Genomic DNA, 16,408 nt, shown 5'->3' with positions numbered 1-16,408 from the left:
CTGGAAGTATTGGAAGTACTTCCAACAGCCTACATAAAACAGTAACTTTTCTCCACCAGCTGTAAAACAGCAGAGAAACATGGAGGTGCAGCTAGGGACTGCTTATTTGCTTCTCTACAGCTAGAGCTGTACCAAGGCTTTGCCTTTATTTTCACCCTGCAGATTGCTCTGCACTTCTGTGATCTACCTCTAATGATCCACAAGCCTTCTGAGGAGCGTCTGAGGGATCTGGGGTGGTTTAGTCTGGAGAAGAGGAGGCTCAGGGGGGACCTTATCATTCTCTACAGCTGCCTGACAGGGGACTGTAGGTAGGTGGGGGTCGGTCTCTTCTCCCAAGAAACAAGTGACAGGACAAGAGGAAACAGCCTCAAGTTGTGCTAGTGGAGGTTTAGGTTAGATTATGAAAATTTTCTTCACCGAAAGGGTTGTCAAGTACTGGAACAGGCTGCCCAGAGAGGTGGCTGAGTCACCATCACTGGAGGTGTTTCATAGCCATGTGGATGTGGTGCTTAGGGACATGGCTTGGTGGTGGACTAGCTGCTGCTGGGTTTATGGTTGGACTTAATAATTTTAAAGGTCTTTTGCAACCTAAATGATTCCATGATTCTATATGAACTCAGCATATATGTACTCCTCTGGGGCCATCAACACAGAAGTAAGTGTATATACATCTCTGTACTCTGTACCACAACAAAAAAATTCTTAATATATTGGCATGTATTTTTACTTTTTTTTTTTTTTTTTTTTAAATTGTTTCCTGAACCTCAGCTGTAATGAAGTAACTTGAAACAGCTTTCTTTCTAGAAGTCAAGCCTAGCAGAAGAACAACTGTAAGCGAATATCATTTGCTTTGCTGGTTTTGAAAGTTAGTGTTTACAACATAAAATATGACTTGTTTGACTATCGCACATCAGCATAATATAGTCTTACAGACATAGATGCTGTTCACTCCAGAGGAGGACTGTCATGCCCACACATCACTCAATTACAGTTGCTGAGCCACCACATAGGTGTTGGGGCATCTCCACATGCAACTGACGCAAGAAGCCAGACAGACACATATTTGCTTATTTCGGTGCATCACCGCTTGCTGGCTTGATTACTTTTAATATCAGGATGGTAAATGTGAAAAACCATGAAGTCAAAATAGACGGTGATACAGACACATGAAATAATGTGTTTAAAAGTACTGTTACTTCAGTCCTTCAGCGATATTACTTGGGGTAATTAAAGAACGCTGGCACGCAGGTTGAGAAAGCGTGTTATGGGTAGTGTTCGTAACAGCATCATTTCAGTTGCCATGGGGATGCTAACTCTGAACTGACTGCTTTTGTGTATCCAAACCCTCAGTCAAAAGTTGTTTGAATATGTCTGTGTGTGGGTGTTTGTGTATACAAAGAATGAAACTAGGAGATATAAGATGATACCAAATAGATGCCAAGATATGGGACACAAGGGAGTATCTAGATGATTACTCTAAGAAATAGGCTCCCAGTCCTTTTGTTTTCTTCTGCTTTGAGTACATAAATTATATTTTTAGCCTGTAAGCTAATTGTATAGATGTTGAGGGAGATTTGCGGCTAGTAGACATTGGTATTGAGTTTACTGAAGTCAGTGAACTTATGGCAGACTTTGACCAGCTGAAGATCTCTTCTAATTCCTGCAGTTCAAAAGTCCCTATGTAGGATAGTTTTGAGAAAATTCAATTGTACTTACATTATTAGTTTCTGTTCTTCCCTGCTGAGGACTTTCAGGTACTCACCAATATCCCCCAAGGAAATTCTCCTATGATATTAAGTCAAATACTGGAGAATTGACAAAAAATGCAGAGCTTTAATAGTTTTTTTCAGCATTTAATTTAGCAAATTAAGTCTTCCTATATGGTTCGAGTCACCTTACATGATGACTCTGAGACTGTATTTCACAAGGTTCAGTTGGACACATTGTACTAAGCTGAGAGCTATATTAAGGAATATTAAATATTTAATCTATGATGACAGGTATTTTTGGAAGCTGATACAACAGTGATCATGAATGAGGAAATGAACTTTGACAAAATGAATGGTTTGACAGATGGTAGTTTGCTTAGAACCCTTACTAACAGATGTTGGAATGAATGTTCTGAAAGACCTCTGTGTATTTTGGGTTTTATCATTTTATTGGCAAATAGCTATCACCTGGTGTATACCTGCTCTTTGGAAGTTCTTGATGTGGAAGCTGCTAATTTTTTTCCTTGCCTTTTTTTGAGAAAAAAACCCCAACACTTCATTGATTCTTGCTTGGAGATAAGAATGATGGAACTTAGAAAGTCTTAGAAAGATAAGAATGATGGAACTTAGAAAGTCTTTAAGTACATTTTTTGGTGTGTTTTTTTTTTTTTTTTTTTTTTTTTTTTTTGTGTGCGTGTGTGTGTGTTACAGTAGTTATGATTAGGTTTGTGAGAATCACAGACACACAATTACTTATGCCAGTATTAGGGACATGAAGCCCCAAAAATGTGATGCTGAGCACCAGTAGTGGGACTGAAGCCGTAGGTAGTGTGGGAGACACTTGTGTAAAACTAAATTAAGCTACAAATAAAAACATACCTTCTACATACCAAAAATGTTATTCTAATATATTTAGACTTCAAAAGAAAAAAAAGGAAAAAAAAAAGGAAAGGAAAAAAAAAAGAAAAAGAAAGCATTCTCAGTAATCACTAAATAAAGTACCAATATGGCTTCTGGAGCAGAAACTAGAATTCAGATTCTCTCAGACAAGTATCCTAACCACTGTTCTGCACAATACTTGTCTTACTCTGCTGATTTTGAGCTATCTTAACGTAAACAAAACACATCAATACACTATTTAGTTCTCAGATATCTTTTTAGTGAACACTGTGTTTGGGCAATACTTAAGGAAGACCTCATTCTCCATCTTCTCTGGATGCACGTTGCCATCACCCGTGCAGCATGTTGACTGCATGCTAAGGCACCGAACGTATATCTATGTATTTCATGGGATGCCCGATGTCCATAATTAACCACTCTGATATCTGCTGTGGGAACAAGCTTTATAAGAACTATAGTTTTGTGGCTCTAACTGTACTAAGTTGACCTTAAAATACTAAATTACACGGGAGGTTGGGAAAAATTTTACCCTGAATCTGCTGGGGTACATCCCTTTCCATCACAGGCCACCATTTTAATAAGTTTCTACAGGAAGACTATTTAGTCAGGGTTTGAATAAATATAATGAAGAAATTTAACACTGTGCAAGGTTATTAAAAAAGAAAAAAGTATTATTTAAAACAGATGCATTGAGAAGGGAAAAGTAAATAAACCCAATGTATTTTAATTTGGACTAGAATACTAATATATTCAAGTTACCAGTAAGGAGTTGGGAACCTTTTCCATCAAACTGTTGTATCTCAAAATATGGAGTTTCATCTGAACTTTAGCATACAGTTTCAGAAAAGCCATTTAGGGAAGAAATTAGAAAAATTCTAGAATTAAGAATGCTCTTTTCATATATTCTAAATAAGACTTGTAGCTTTTCCATTTTGACATCATATTTGACATGCAAAAATTGTCCCCCAAAAAGAATAAAAATGTGAATTAGAGCTGGAAAAGGATTAATTCTTTTAAGACAAAACCCACCCCAAAACAGAAAATTTGTGTATTTTTGTATGCAATAAAAAAACAGGGTGGAAAAGCTAACTACTCAACCTGAACTAACTTCATTTCCAAGTTTTTGATTCTGTAACCAAACTGAGCAGTCCAGCTGTTTCATAAATGAATCTTCCTTCTTCTCACAATAACAAAATTAAATATTTGAATATTTTATTTAAAAACCAATTGGTAACCATACTGATGTCTCTGGTGAAATGGTTCCTGCTATTTTAATGAGACATAAGATTTTTTTTTTTCTATGTAATAACTTACATTTACATACAACAGTCTCCAGCAACAGTTCAGGTGTTCAATCATAGCTCCCACACAGTGGTATGATGCACAGTAATTAGTTAATTTTCTTAATATTCTCCAGATGTAAGGTATACTCTAATCTACTGTTAGTGGCTGTGGATTAATACTGACCTTGTAAAAACAACTTCCATTTCCAAAAGACTAAAAAAAGCACTTAAAAAAGAGGTGGTAGTCTTTTGTACACCATTAAAACTTTTGCATCATCAGGCAGGAATCCTCTTAACAATGACATCTATCATGTATTTTTGAGGTTGAAAGTCTTAGGACTCCTTGGTGCATTGACCACCCAACCTAGCCCAGCCTGCAGGAGCTGCTGAAACTCTGCTGTGAGCTCCTTCTCCACGCCAGGCTCCCCGGCACAGGTGGTATGTCTTACTGTTCTTGGGCATATCAACATCTAGGAAGGTTCATCTGTTGAGCAAGGACCCACTGCGGTGGTATTATTTGCTGAACAAAAAGACAATACCTACTCCAAAAGACTAGAGAAGCAAGACTATTATCTTAGGGGGCAATAATCACCCACCTTACTCCCTCTCACCCCTGAGCATGGTTGCTTCACATCCATCCTTCTTCCAAAGCTACTTACACTTCTTAAGTGCGTGACTTAGTACTTCAGTACTGTAGGCCAGTCCTTACACTGCTAGTTATACCAAATTATTACGTCTCGTTTTACAACGTTCTTCACCACATTTCAGTTTATGTCTTTTTGGCATATCCACCATGGCTGATGTCTTTGTGTAATAAAGGGATAATAGCTGCACAGAGATAAAAAAGGATAATATTTCATGGAAACAACAGGGAAACCAGGAAAAAAAAAAAAAGAATCAAGAAGTATTAGGTTTGGGTGGTGAAACCGGGAGAGAAGAAGAAACCTAAGGGTATAGGCATGGACCCTAGGTTAGAAATCACTAGAGGAGAGTAACGTTTAGCAGGTCCTGCCAGCAGTTTATGTTAGAGATTAGCAGTTATTATGACTTTGGCAACGGTAAAGACTAATAGAAACAGCAGTCTTGTCCATGGCCATCTCTGTACTGATCCATACTGCCTTGACAAAATATGTATCTGGATAGAAAAATATAGATGCGTGTAGGGAAGGAGCAGAGATTAAGTGAATTCAGAATAGAAAAGAACAGCATATTTTAAAGCCATAAATGCAAAAAGACAACAGGGAAAAGAGAAACCAGTGCTCTCTTAAAAAAAGACTTCTCACCAGAACAGTCAAAGTGACCATTTTGGTTATATCTCAGGAACGACTAATAAAAATAGAAATGTGGGATTATTTTTTTTTCTCATTGTATTAGGAAACACAAAAAGTTAGTGTCGCTGAGAAAATGGTAAAAAGTATACACATGTGCCGTTTTATCACAGCCAGCCCATGAGGAGAAACAAAGGTCAGCAGAACTTTAAAAAGCAGGTATGAGTTACTCTGAATTAACGTGCTTTCAAAAACATGATCACTGACCCTTTAAATCACAAGCCAATTACATGCATTGTAGTGCCATTACTAATTACATGCTGAGAGTGTAAATTTAAAATGGCAATTTCAATTTTCGATTCATTGGGAGAATGCAGGAAAATGAAATTGCATACTAATCAGTTCATGTGTGTCAGACACCTGAAAGATTAGAGACAAAATACTCTGCACTCATTACAAGTGAGTTATAAGCGAAGCACTCAAACCTTTCATTTGCCAAGCTGCATATAAATAAAGAAATTAAATGACAAAGAAAATTGATAATGAAGGAACAAGGCAAAAATAGCTACAGGCCTGTACGTAATTATACTTCACAGGACTTTGCCCATTATACACAGCTACCTTTAGAGTTTATCTAGCTTTAGAAACTATAAAAGCTAACAGGCTACCGCTTCAGGTTCAACACACTAAATATTAATTTACATTTCCTAAAAATGGGGTTTCTGGTTTCATAGCCTTCCACTTAATCTCTGCCAAATATTCACAGTGTTTTCCAGGAGCCATCTTCTGCACCAGCTACTTCGTGAATCAGACCAACATGGAAATTTTCCCATATACAGACGCCTCGCACTGGGGTGTGGGAAGAAGCTGGTGACATGATAAAGAAAATAAAAACTCGGAACAGGCTGTTGGTAGAGGAAGCATTTGTCCCACAAGGCCAGAAAGAAGGTAGACAGAAACTTAACACGAGTCAGAGTCGGCTGAGTTTTTGTAACTTTCCGCAAATTCCTGTGAAGTGTCTCCCTGGCCATTACAGAAGCTGTGCAGATACAAGACACGGGATTTCTGCTTCTCCTCTCAACAGAAACTGTTCACCCATATACGGGTCAGCAAGTACCTGTCTCTCAGAGTGAGTGTATTTCATGCTTGAAGAACAAGACAGTGCTCTGATGTAAAGAACTACTATGTAGTGCATAAAGTGTGAGTTTGTGGAGATCTGTATCCTTGCCAAATCAAAACGGGGTTTCTGCAGCACACTAAAAAAGGCACTTTTTCTCTGCAAGTATCATCTCCCTGAAAAAAAAATTTACATTTTCTGTTCCCAGGTGTGTTAAGGAGAAAAGTCCTCAGAAAAGGCGGGGGTGGGGGTGGGGAATCCTCTCAAGATTTCAGCTTTTGTTTTTAAACTACAAAGATTATTTTTATTTTTGCTCTGAACTGAAAAGAGAAGATAAAAATACTTGGCAGGTTTCCTGAAAATTACAGACCAAAGTTTATTTTAAAAGAAAAAAGAGAAGAAACAGAAGGGAATGCTAGGTGCTTAGTACACATTAATAATTTCACTTAATTAGCTTCTAGAAAGTCTTTACATACTATGGCTTTCAAAATTACAGAATAGCCTGCATAGGGTTTGCACTACCTAGATTAGGTTATTAACTCCAAAAAAGAGCAAATTGTTTAAACTCGCTGCCATGGGCTGAATTTTGTAGACACATTTTCTCCATTGGTCCAAACTCCCTTCCAGGTGAGAGCAAAGGGAAGACTTCCCTGGCAGCAGAGTCCAAGGCAGACATAACTCTGGTCTGGGTAGAAACCTGCACAGCTGCCTCAGAGCTGCCTGCACAGTGCACGGTGGATTTGCCAAGTACAGACGTAGAGGCAACAGACCATTAGCCATCCCCATCCAGTTCATCTCCTAGTAAAGACATGTCTAGGGGGCTAGTGCTAAATGATTTTGAATTTTTTCTCCAGCTCATTTAATAAAGTCCACACTCCAAAACAGCCCAAAAGCTACTGTAACACTGACTTTTTCATTATCTATTACAGTTACATTAGCATTCTATTCCTGTGAAAATAATTCTGCTCAAGTCCCATAGCATCACTCTTCCCAGTTCTTTTTCAATGCATAAATTTTACAGACTTCCTGACCTCTCTGGTCTTTATGGAAGAAAACTGACTTACAATACATTGAAGGGCCTTTGTGTTTTCACTCTGCAGTGTATAACAAACAGTAACACTGGTTTCATTTCTCAGAACTGACAAAATCCAGCATTCTCACCACACCAGTTTCAAAATCTTCATCAAACAGTGCCTGCTCTCCAAACGTGAAAAATGAACAGGTAATCTTGTACGCTTTTTCCCGGCTTATCTGGGAACTGCTTAGAGAAATCACGAACAGTAGTCAGCACAAAAACTTGAATATAAACAACAATTTTGCCACATACACAAAGGTCACTTTAAGGACAGTGTGTCTGACACACCCAAGGGACATACGGACAGTTCAGCCTAGCACTAGTAGACAAGCTGCTCAAGGACCATCTTTTGCTCCTCCTGCGGTGGGTTCACTGGGAGCGAAGCATCGTCTTTACATACTCACTGCACCGATTAGTGCAGAAAGTTTTCCCATTAGTATCTAACATCAACTTTATTAACTAACAGCTGAAAATGCCAAAGCTTAGCCCAATTCACATATGAAAAGAAAACATCATAAAAGTAGAAAGCTGTAGCAATCCCTACATAATCATTATCCTCCTTAAAATACAGCCACAGGACTTTACTGAAGTCATTTGCTGGGCACAGAGAAATCCAGTCCACAACGAGGGCACTGCTATTTGAATCATTCTAGCAATAACAGCCTTGAGTGGGAATGAAAAAGAAGTGTTCAGCCACAGATGTGGTTGAACTAACAGCTATTTCAACCTTAATTAGAACAGTTCTTGTTACTTCCAGCATGATGCACACAATGCTTAACCTGTGTGCCCAGGGCAACTCAGCAGAGAGGACAAACTATTCCTGCAGGCTCTGGTACCGCCAAAACCATATTAAAGCACTCTAGAATGATGCCCAAGGAAGGCTGCATGTGTCAAAGTAGCTCTACCAAGAGATACTGCTGTGAAATGCTGCTGAGGCCCTAATGAGCAAATGTAACATATGTGGAAAGCAGCCTCCTTGAAAAGAGTCTTTATAAATTTGCTTCTATGGTTTAGAGCCACAATGGAACATATGCACATGTTTTTTAAATAAAAGGATTTGTGCATTTGTAAAGTCAAGATTATTACTGTTTTGCAACTAAATAGTCCCTTTTAGTCCAGGCTACATTTCTGACAGTGAATAAGAATCTAGCTGTTAGTTTACCACTTGTCTTCATCAGTTTCTTAAGTGACTCTGGCAATTGAATCAAGGAGATTTTTTTCCTTCTCAGCTCCATCTGTTACCTGAATCCATGGCCATCTGTCATTTTCTGCAGCAGTCCAAGCATTCACAAGACCCTTCTTATTAAGTCGTGCATAGTATGGATACCATTTCTGGAGCCCAAAAAGAGCTCGGTGAGTGGATGATGCAGTAATTTGTTGGTTTGACACAATTCCTCCTTCTATCCCTAGTGGGCCAGAGCACCCTGAAAATGGAAACAAGAAAAGAAATGTGCAAAACTGAAACAATCAACTCTTCTGAGTCCCAAGTGACTGCAATTACGAATAGCCTACAAATAGATCCAAAATGTCATGTCAAATACATTATCAGTAGATATATAAAGCACTCAAGTAACATATTTTTGTAGAAATGATAAAAAACCAACAACCCAAGTACAAAAATATTGCTTGTAAGTAACTATTCCCATTGCAAAATTAATGAAATAAATAGATTAGCCCTTCAATTTCTTTTAGTCTGTTCTATCTGAAGAGTTGTGAGTTTGGGTTTTGCAGATACCATGAAAGAAAATGATCCTTAGATTCAAATATTAAAATAATTGCTAAAATTAAATTCAAAATTCTGTAATTACTACAAAGTTCCATATTACTGCTCTCACCATAGTGGTTAGTATTTAGGCTACTAAATGTGCTACAAATTGTTATTGCAGTTATCTTTAGAAATATGAAATTAGATACATGATATTGTTCAGTTATATTAAAAATAGTTAAAGGTCTTGTACATTTAATCAGCAAGCTATAAAGTATGTATTTAGCTGTAATGTTCAAGTGTTCATAACTTTATGTGTGGTATTCACTATTAATGTATGCACCTGAAATACCTGCAGATGCAATCTTTTTTAAAGTCAAGATATTCCCGTATACATTGTTTTCTGAAGCCACTCCATTTGAATACATGAACAAGATCATTCAGTTATTGTGAGCAGTCCAAACAAATTTACAAATGACTGCCAGTCTACCTACTATTAAATATCCCCAACCAGTTTCAAGTAAACGAGATTTTTTTTTCCCTTAACTCAATTCTGATGGAATGTATAAAGAGAAGCTAATTGCAGGAACTACTGTAGCAGCCAATCTTGCCCAGTTGCCCAAAAGATCTTCTGCTTTGTGGGTCAATTGCACTTTAGCAGTTTTGAACACAACAGGACAGATGTTTATTTACACTTTAGGTTTACTCAGAAGCCTGGCAGTATTTCACCTCAAGCAGTACCCAAGAATGAACTCTGACATGGTACTGCTATGAAATCCTTACACCACACAGGCAGAAAGTCACACGTAATTTAATTCCTCATTAATTGAAAGGTAGAGAGAAGAAAAAGTGACCAGTGCAATTTGCTTCTCTTGGCAGAAGCTGAGGCAGGGAGGCAGTGCTGGGAGTCACTAGCTATGCAGTTCCCAGGTTATTGCATATCACTGATAATGGAGACAAATATAAACTAAATTGCAGTTTTAAGTTGATTATGGAGCAAGAGCCAGGGACATGCGTGTGATTGCTTTCTGAAAAGATAAACCAAACCCCCACAGGTGGGGCTCCAAATACGTTTCTTCTTAGGTGCAAAATCTGGCTTACTTCCAGGATGTGCTTAAATGAAATCCTGGTCCCATTGAAATTAATGACTGACTTGCACCATAAGATGATTTCATCCACATTTTTAAGAGTCCACAAAGCTCAGTTAGCTTCTGAAATCCTAGTGCTCCTTTTCTGTGTCATGTATCACCCGACAATAGAGGGGGCATTCGGCACTTGACTAAAAGCTCTGTTCATGCTGCACAAAATATAACAAAATGCAGCTCTTTCCTGCTGCTGTACCAGGTGCGTAGTCGTGCCAGAAGGAAACAAATTCTTTGTCACCAGCACAGGCAGGGGTAATATAGGATGTATTTAAAAAAACCACATATGTTGGAAAAGTGTCACTTTTCATTGTGTTTTCAAGCGTTACTTAAAAAAATTGAAAGAACTATTTAAATCATAGCTTTCTGAAATCTTTTCATCGAATCAGAATAAATTCCTTTGGTGTACAAACTGCCATATCTGCTTGGAAGCTGGAGGTAAACTACTCTACATTCCTAATAAAATGGCATATTTAAGAAAGTTTCTTATATTTACTTGTTAAAATATCTTTGCCATTTCATAATGGAAAAGAAAGCACACACGTGTGTCAGTGCATGTAACTCACAAACACACGCGCGCACATAGAGGACTGATTCCAGTTTACTGTGGAATTAACCACCCCTTAAATCTGGTACCTTAGGATGATAAAAATAGAGATGTTAGAAAACTGAAGAAAGGTTTCCAAAGGAGCTTAAAAAAGGGGCATGGAGGTATGGTAGGTTTTTTAATATAGACACAGAGCATGCAGCTGTGTTCTGTATCCTCACGGTGAGGAGCACAGGGATGAGGATGCTGCCAGCTCTGCTGGCATTATTCAGTGACCTAACGGGAAAAATGTGTGCTTGAGGACGGAGCCACAGCATGTATCAGGGCCAGTTTTGAGTGGCGTCCAGAAGAAGGGTATTTGGCTCTAGCAGGTAATTTTCAAAAGAAAAACACGTATTTGATGCCAAGACCTTTGATCTGCTACAGACATCCCAGCTTTGGCAGACTTGGAAGAGATGTGGTTGTCCACTTTTACTGCTTATCAGCCTCTGTTCAAGGTGCAGAATTTTGTGGAAAGCTTTGATTTGATGGTATGTTAGTTCTCACGCTTGAGATGCATTAAATGGTATTTCAAATATGTGTGAATTCCTTACAAGAGAAAGGTGAATTTTCCTCTCTAAACTGAAGGCAGTTAAATTACCATGTAGAGCACTTAACTCTGGTTTGTCAGCTATGACCACATACGGTCAGAAGTGTTCACCTTTCTCAGCTTTAGGAAGATTATTCCTGAAATCCAAAGCAAGCCTCCACCTTCAGAGAATAGCTACTTCATTGTACCGCCTCCTATTTTAATTGCAGTTCCAGTCTTTGTTCGTCACGTCAGTCAGTTTTACAATGTGAGTTAAACACAACATTTACCACTCCTAAAAATTAAAACAACCACAGCAGAAATATTTCCAAAAAACCCTAGAAAATTCCCTTTCAGTGTTCAGTTTAAGCATAACAACAAGATGTGTAGGAAACATGAGACTGGATAATAATTGCTAAATAATACTAGCCTTACAATGTAATATATATATATGTACACGCTGCTAAGATCTGTTTTGGGGGACCATCTTTTTTTCACTGCCTTGAAGGACATCAGATCATTTCCACCAGGTGGGAAGCCTGGATCAAGCTAAAGCTTCATCCTGCCCAGGACTCGCTTGCTAGTCCAAACCACAGAGCTTGCAATGCAATATTACCCTGACTACAGCAGCGCTGATGAACTGAGCAATTTCTTAGACACAGGCTGAGCAGATGGGTCTTGAGGAAGCCCACGCCAGGCTACCTCATCCTACGACATAAGATACCCCCGTATGCATCATGATGGGTTTTGTTTGAGTAGCATTCCCTTGAACTTGACCACTTTGAATTTAACCTTCTGTTTCATAGCCAGGTCAATCTGTATTTAAAGGTGTTTTTAAAACTCCTCAGTCCATTTTGATAACGCTAAGTACATTTCTGAAAATATCAGAACAATTTGCTGTCTTTCTTATTTATTTAACAGCCAGGACCCCCGCAAAAGTTTTCTTAGGATTCAGTGAATAAGCTCCTTCCAGTTAAAACTGCCCATTTACCTACCCTTCAGATCCTTATTTTTAATCAGACATTAGTCTACAAGAAAAGCTTTCAATTTACTTTCTTTTATCAGTTGAAAGGAAATAGTTGAACATGTATTTGGACAGTCAAATACTGCAGCGCAAATGGACTTCCCTTAGCCATATGCTCATTAATTTCTTCCAAATGCTCCAATAGATTTGTGAGTCATGCTTTCACCTTACAAAAGCTCTAATGGGGCTATTACTCTCTGAAATCCCAAGAGATATACTTTGTCTGAAAACTCTCGGCTGAATACCCCACCTCCAGTTCCATCAGGCAGGTACTATGAGTAAAGGACTGGTTACAGACTAGCTTCTGCACAAGATATTCATGACACAAACAATACTTTCCTTCATGTTAAGATATCAGTCCTTTCTTTTAGTGCTTAAGAGCTGTGATAAGCCATTGCCTACTAACAATGAAGGAAATAAGCAAATGCAGCTTTTGGAGATTGTCTTTTAAATAGAACCGAGATACAAATTTTGCAGAACAAGTACAAGCTGTATTATATTTTGTTGTTATACATCCCCTTCTATTAAATCCACAGTTCATTTAACAAAAATCATGACAGCTTGGGAAACTGCAGCCTCCAAGGGAGTAATAGTATCACTACAATGATTCTGTACAACGTAGTGTGGTCAACGCCAGCCATTAAATAGAAAGCCATTTTTATTAGTCAATGCTGACACATTGGGGGATGACAATCAGTTTGATTCAAGAAAATAATAAAAAAAATAAAATAGCAATTAAAAAGCTGCTTGACAGGTTCATGATAACAGATTCAGAAAGAAGATTTTATCATCTGGAGCAGTTATTTTAGTGTCATTAAATAGCAAAATACTAGCTCAAGCAATATTGTTTTTAATCCTACACTGACAATTGGTATGCACCAAATAAAACTGTAATGATGCTTCTCTTGTTCTCATCGAACAGAAACCTATGCCCATGATGCCCCATTGTCCATGAGGTTGATGGAATGCAAAGATGTACCGATGGCTACACGACTGTGAGTGGATCCAGTCAACAACACAGCAAAAGTGAAGGATTCACTTACTCTTTCCAGTTCTCCTAAGAATCCTCACTAGCTCATGTGAAGATCGCATGGTTATAAAACTGCCTTGAAGCCTTCGTTCCTAAAGTACTGTTTTGCACCACAAAGCAAATGATCATTAACTCAAATTTCACTCGTGACCGGGGGTATGGAGATAAAATAGCTCCCCAGACAAAAGACGAGTTCTGCATTTCCAGCCTTATCTCATACAACAATAAATCCCTCCAGCTGAACAAAAATATTTGTGCAAAAGGATATAGAAGAAGATGACTTTCAGCTTACTGTGTTTTACATTGATATCTCTTCAGGGGTAATTTACAATAGGGATATATGTCACTGATCTCCCCTGTTAATAGGGGAAAGACAAACCGTTTTAAAATAAAGAATTACTACAGTAGGCGATAATAAGCAGAAAGGACTGGGTAAACATGTTACTTTAGTACATTTAATTTGGACTTCTACATTTATGTCAGTCCACAAATTAAGCAAAACCTCCAAATGGTTTAAAAATTGCTTGAAAATATGAAGATGATGCCTTTGCAAACAGCAGAAAAAAGATTTCTTGTTATTGATGATGAAACATGACTGACTTTGCAGTGTGAATATATAGCTTTCGTTTGCTGGTTTGTCTCTTACTAACGTCATCAAAACAAACAGATGCAACATTGAAGGCATGCAGAAAACAAATCTGCTTTAGACATCTGCAATCCTGTCTTTCTCTAAGTACCTCATTTTCTGGAACAAGATGGCTCTGGCTGTGCTTGGCATATCATGGTAATTGTGCTGAACACAAACCCTGACAATGGGATTACAGATGACCTCTGATACTGCAGTAATTAACACTGCTCCCCACCATGCAGTCTAGGCTTCAGCCTCCTATTTCTTCCTTTTGTTTCTCCTACCACCCACACATCCTGGCCCAGTTTGCTCTGTCAAGGACAACTCTCTTCAGATAATGGTGAATTTGTTTTTATAGATCCTTGTTAAATGGATATGGATAATCATTTAGCAACCTGCTATTAAAGCATCCACCCATATGCAGCGTATGAAGTGATGCTCTTGTAGGGCTTGTTTTTTTGACAACCATGACACAATAATGCTAAAATCCTTTCTTTATAAATACTATGTAAAGTGCTTTTACAGAGACGTGGCTGGGAGACACAGGTCCCCTCCTATGGACCCCTCATGGGTTTTGTGACACGATAGTCCCCACTTGCCATCTTCACCATTGCACAATGGGATTACAGATGACCACTGGTATTGCAGTAATCAATGCTGATACAGGCATAAGCTCCCGACCATACAATATAGGCTTCAGCCTCTTATTTCTTGTTCTTGTTCCTTCACACAGGGACTTTGCCTCTCTGACTACAAGCATTTTCCCACACTGGCCTGCAGTCCCCAGTATGGGATCGACATTTGGATTCACATCCCTTTGATGGACATCCAGAGGGATTTTCTACACTAAGCAAGTCTGCAAAAACTTACACTTCCAGCATAGTGCAGGAGCATATGGAGACAATGGCTCAGTCACTGAAAACAGATTATGTCTTTTTAATATAGTGCTGTGTCTGAAATGGAAGGTTGTTATTCAGGACTAGTTTGTTTAGTTCTAGTTTGGCAGTTTCTCCATTCTGCTCTTTGAGTAGAATGGATAGGATTGCAAATTCCCCACAAAAAGCACAGGGATTAACATCTGGGGAATGGCAACATACCACACAGTTGAAGAGGGGACGTGTCCAACAGGAACAAAATTAAAGGAAGATACAACATCTGATTTAGGAACTCCCTAAAGTGAAGACTGCTAGCAGCTGTGAAAATACGATGGGAGAACCACCACTTAGAGCTCCTCCCTTTTCTCACACTTAACCATTCAGCATTTGCTTCAGGTCACTGCCCATGGTAGGACTACTGGGCTGCTGTCAGACCAAGCAGTTATGCTCAAAAGCAAGGGTACCCCTAAAACCTCATGTCTGCAAAGCTGTAATCAGTGTCCTGGCTTCAGCTGGGATAGAGTTAATTTTTCTTCCTAATACTGGTGCAGTGCTGGGTTTTGGATTTAGTACAAGAATACTGTTGATAACACATGGATCTTTTAGTTGTTGCTAAGTAGTGCTTGCCCTAAGTCAGGGACTTTTCAGTTTGCCGTGCTCTGCCAACAAGGAGGTGCACAAGAAGCTGGGAGGGGACACAGCCAGGACAGGTGACCCCAACTGGCCAAAGGGGTATTTCCATACCATAGAACATCATGCTCAGTATATAAACTGGGGGGAGTTGCCCGGGGACTGCCGATTGCTGCTGGGGAACTGGCTGGGCATCGGTCAGCGGGTGGTGAGCAACTGTAGCGTGCATCACTTGGGTTTCCTGGGTTGTATTTTCGTCTCTTTTTGTTGCCTCCCTTTTCTATTTCTTTCCTCTTTCTTCTTCTTCTTCATCTTCTTCATCATATATTATTATTATTACTACTACTACTATTATTATTATTATCATCATCAACATTATCATATTTCAATTATTAAGCTGTTCTTATCTCAACCCACGGGTCTTACCTTTTTTACCCAGTTCTCCCCGGCATCACACTGGGTGTGGGGGGTAAGGGGGTGAGGGGGTGGCTGCACATTACTTAGGTGCCAGCTGGGGTTAAACCATGACATCGCAAAAATAACTTTTTCAGTATTTGCTCCACAAAGTGATTGTTGCTGCTATGTCAGTGCTGAACTCCACCACATTGAGTTATTGAGTGCATGCCTAGGCATGTTCAAAATATTTTTAGTAGAACTGGCCTGGGCAGAGGGCTTCCAGAATGCAGACACACTGTGGATCTCTATCACAGAAAACCAAGCTTCATATGATCTGGAAAAGTCTCTACTCCAAGACGGGTCAACTACCTTACAGCCACACCATCCCCGACGGGTGTTTGCTCTATGCCTTTTTTCAAAAGTGCCAGTAGTGAATATCCAACGATTCCATTTTGTGTTTGATTGAAGTCCAACTTGAATGTTTCTTAATCTGTTCATTATTTCTTCTCCT

General features: G+C 38.9%; 1 protein-coding gene across 3 annotated transcripts in view; it reads right to left on the bottom strand.

Moving 5' to 3' along the window:
- EDIL3 (EGF like repeats and discoidin domains 3) overlaps positions 1-16,408 on the bottom strand; it is a 257,146-nt gene that overhangs the window by 69,109 nt on the left and 171,629 nt on the right. For all 3 annotated transcript variants that reach the window (XM_080372557.1, XM_080372556.1, XM_080372555.1), the window contains one exon: positions 8,595-8,776. In XM_080372557.1, coding sequence (XP_080228683.1) covers positions 8,595-8,776 — 182 coding nt within the window. The remainder of the gene's footprint in view (positions 1-8,594; positions 8,777-16,408) is intronic.

The sequence above is a fragment of the Falco punctatus genome (assembly GCF_963210335.1).
Source record: "Falco punctatus genome assembly, chromosome: Z".
NCBI classification, from domain to species: domain Eukaryota; kingdom Metazoa; phylum Chordata; class Aves; order Falconiformes; family Falconidae; genus Falco; species Falco punctatus.
Note: the sequence above shows the minus strand (reverse complement) of the source record. Positions and strands in the feature narration are given on the sequence as shown.